Source organism: Orycteropus afer, unplaced genomic scaffold (assembly GCF_000298275.1).
Source record: "Orycteropus afer afer isolate SDZICR_OR568_19922 unplaced genomic scaffold, OryAfe1.0 scaffold00964, whole genome shotgun sequence".
Taxonomy (NCBI): domain Eukaryota; kingdom Metazoa; phylum Chordata; class Mammalia; order Tubulidentata; family Orycteropodidae; genus Orycteropus; species Orycteropus afer.
The window spans coordinates 419,344-423,111 of NW_006922551.1; the positions used below are offsets into that span (position 1 = coordinate 419,344).

The following is a 3,768-nucleotide window of genomic DNA, read 5'->3' on the forward strand; positions in this document are numbered from 1 at the left end:
TCTTATCTAGTCATGTTTTCCATAGAAAACCAGAAACAAAGTACTAAATTTTGAAATATAGCAGAGTTAGAAATGGAAGTTGAGTCTCTTTGATTATGGATAGTTGTTAACAACTACAGAATGAGAAGAAAGAAATTTTAATAGAACGTGGAAAATAGAAAATACTGGCCTTGAGTATATTGGTTGTTGCTTTTTGTGACTTAAGATGAAATCCTTCCCCTTTAGAGAAAAAAGAGATCATGAAAAAATTTATTTTGGCCAGAGACCTGTCTGCTAAGTGAACGAGAAGTCTCTAACATATCCTTACAATAGAACTCTAGAAAGGAAAGAAGTACTGATTCAGACAACATGGATGAACCTTGGAAACATTACGCTAAGTGAAGTAAAAAGAAAAAAGCAGGCACAAAAGCCATATATGGTAAGATTTAATTAACATCAGATGTATGTTGTTGTTGTTGTTGTTATGTGCTGTCCAGTCAGACCCGACTCATAGCGACCCCTCCTTGGGTTCCCGAGGCGGTATCACTACAGAAGTAGATTGCCCCATCTTCCTTCCGAGGAGCGGCTGGTGGGTTTGAACCACCAGCCTTATGGTTAGCAGTCAAGTGCCTTAGGCACTACGCTACCAGGGAACAGGTAAATTCATACAGAAAGAATGCAGTTTCCAGGGCGAGGTGACAGGAGAAAATAATGGGGACTGGTTGCTAATAAGTATGACGTTTCTTTATTGGAATGACGAAAATGTTCTGGAACTAGATATTGGTGATGTTTGCTCGACATTTATATATATTAAAAACCAATGATTTGGAAACTTTGAAAGGGTGAATATCATGGGATTTGAATTATATCTCAACTGTTAATAAAAGAGTGGATTCAGTATTATATGCAGAGAACACAGAAGAAAAGCTATTATTCATGTTTTGAAACATTAGTCTATAGTGAATACATAGAGTGATATGTCTTAACAATCAAGAGAGAAGATAGCTCGAATGTAACTGTGAAAATATTCATTCTAGAGCTACGAAAAATCCTCTTATTTATTATCAGAATCACCAATACTTCAGCCTGTATATGTCCTTCTTACTGGGAAAAATATGTAAATAAGTTTATTGCAAAAAAAGAATATCTCGCAAACTTTCGTAGATTTTTTAGTATGATGTATTCTAAAGATTATTTTATCATTAAGATAATCTATGTACTTTACTTCGTAGGCCATAGGCAAACAGATGAAATTAGGCATATACGATCTATTGGGAGAAGCAATTGCATTAAAATAATAATAATAACAAATTAATAGCAATGTGTTAACTGCCTTGAAAGCTTGCAGAAGAAAGAAACAGGGAAACAAATCTGTTAAAGTTCAGAATTCCTTAATTAAAAGATACATTTAACTAAATTCTAAAACTTGAATAGCAGGCAGGAAAAATAAGTAAAAATAAGTATTAAAAAAAGTTAACACATATAATAGCAGTCAAGCATAGAAATGCATGAAACAGCCTATTAGGTATAAAAAATGCAAGAACTTTTAGGGCTTCTTGAAGAGGAAATAAAATATAGAGAGATAACAGATTAGATTTTAATTTCAGAATGCTAACTTTAGGTAGGAGTCCTGGCAGCACAGTGGTTAAGGGCTTGGCAGAATGGTTCAGACCCACGAGCCACTCCACAGGAGAAACATGGCAGTCTGGTCCTGCAAAGATTTGTTGTTGTTCTTTGTTATTGTTGTTGTTCTGTGTCATCAAGTCAGTTCTACCTCGTAACACTCCCCGGTAATGTGCCATCCTCACAGGTGTTGCTAAGCTTAAGCCCTTTGTTACAGCCACTGTGTCAATCCATCTACCTTAGGGTCTTCCTCTTTTTCACTAACCCTCTATTTTTCCAAGCATGATAGCTTTCTCAAGGTACTAGTTCCTCCAGATAACATGTATAAGGTATGTGAGATGAAGTCTTGCCAGCTTGGCTACTAGGAGAATTCTATCACTATTACAGCTTTATAAACTCTATGGGACAGTTCTACTCTGTCCTATAGTAGATAGTAGTAGTCTAACTGACTTGGTTGGCAATGGGTTTTAACTTTAATTACTTCTAAAATCATGGCTTAGTTAAAAATAAAAGAAAGAATGAAAGATCATAACATAATTTATTTTATTATTTCAATAAGCACTGATGAAGAGCTGAAAAAGGAGAGGAGTGATAGGTTAATAGAGAAAGCAGAACATATTTGAGAATTATTGTTTAAATAATCACTAGGACTTGGTGACTTATTAGGTACAAAATATGAAATTGAGGGCACTTTCAAAGTACACAACTAGATTTCTGAATTGGTCAAGTTATATTAGTGCCTTTTTCTGAATAATAAATAGATGGGCTGATGAATACTATAAGACTCAACCTTCATATTGCTGTAAATTTAAACCTAAAACCTTTGGAAAAAGAGAAAAAAATACAAGAAAACCCCTTATAACAGTTACCTGGATTTACAAGTTGTTTAAAATTTGTCTTTTTTTTCTTTATCATTCTATTGGTTATAGATACATTGATAGATACATACATACAAACACACTTAAATATTTCAGTGTGTATTTTCCCAGAAGGACACTGTATTTCATAAACATAGTATCAAAGCCAAAATCAGGAAATTCATCATTGGAATGATGATGCTATAACCTAAACCATGGTCCATATGCAGAATTAGACAGTTGTCCCAATTAGGACTTTTCTGCCTACTTTTTATTTTGTCCAGAATCCAATCAAAGATCACACACTCTATTTAATTTTCATGTCTTTTGGGTTCTTTTCATCTGTGACAGTTCCTCAGCCATTCCTCTTTCTTGATGTTGGTATTTTCGAAGAACCCAGATATTAACTATTAAGAATGTCCCTCTTGTGGATTCCTTCAATATTACATCATGATGAGATTCAGGTTATTTTCGTTTGCTCATTTTGTTCATTTGCTTTGTTTGTTTTTGTTTTGAGTATCACAGAATAATGTGACCTTTCTCTATAACTCATATAGGAATCATAGCATGCCTCTGCTTGCTAGTGTTAATGATAGTAATTTTGAACACTTGCTTAATGGAATGTCGTACAGAATTCTTCATTGTAAAATTCTGTTTTTCTAACTTTAATTCATAAGCAATATGTGAAAATATGGAAATATAAATTTACCTGTGTAAAAAGCTTCTCATCATCTTATTACTCCATTATTCCTTCTATGTTCATCATGCATTTTGATGCTATATTATAAGGAATTTTTTGCTTCACCATTTCTGCATGTGTTGCTTTATTCATATCTCAATGGACATAAGGAATCTGACTTTATTCCATGGGCTATAATCCATTGCCATCATTATCTCTATTGCTATTCAAGCTAAACTAAATTTGGCTGGAAGAAGCCACTTCAAACTAGATGTTGGATCATTTTCACATGTCCTAATCATGCAATGACCATATTATTACTTTCTCATACAACATTCTACTCTTGACTTATTTTATATTTTTCATTTCATGCAAAAAGTAAATTATGATTCTACTTAAGACTCCTTGAAGCTTTCAGATCACTTTAAGGGGAATTAACAAGTTTGAGATTACCAATCCACCATGGAAGTATAGCTACTTCTTTAGGTCTTCATAATTTCTGTCTTTGAAATTTTATAATTTTCAATATCTAGCAATTGTAAATATGTTATTTTATTGGACACACAATATTGTATATCCAGAAAAGTATGACAATGCCCAAGATGGCGAGCGCACACACACACACACACA

The 3,768-nt window shown here is 33.5% G+C and overlaps 1 protein-coding gene across 1 annotated transcript in view; it reads right to left on the reverse strand.

Annotated features, from left to right (window-relative positions):
• Positions 1-3,620: 3,620 nt before the first annotated feature.
• LOC122151964 (olfactory receptor 52A1-like) overlaps positions 3,621-3,768 on the reverse strand; it is a 30,910-nt gene continuing 30,762 nt past the window's right edge. The window contains exon 4 of the mRNA XM_042783360.1: positions 3,621-3,756. Coding sequence (XP_042639294.1) covers positions 3,621-3,756 — 136 coding nt within the window. The remainder of the gene's footprint in view (positions 3,757-3,768) is intronic.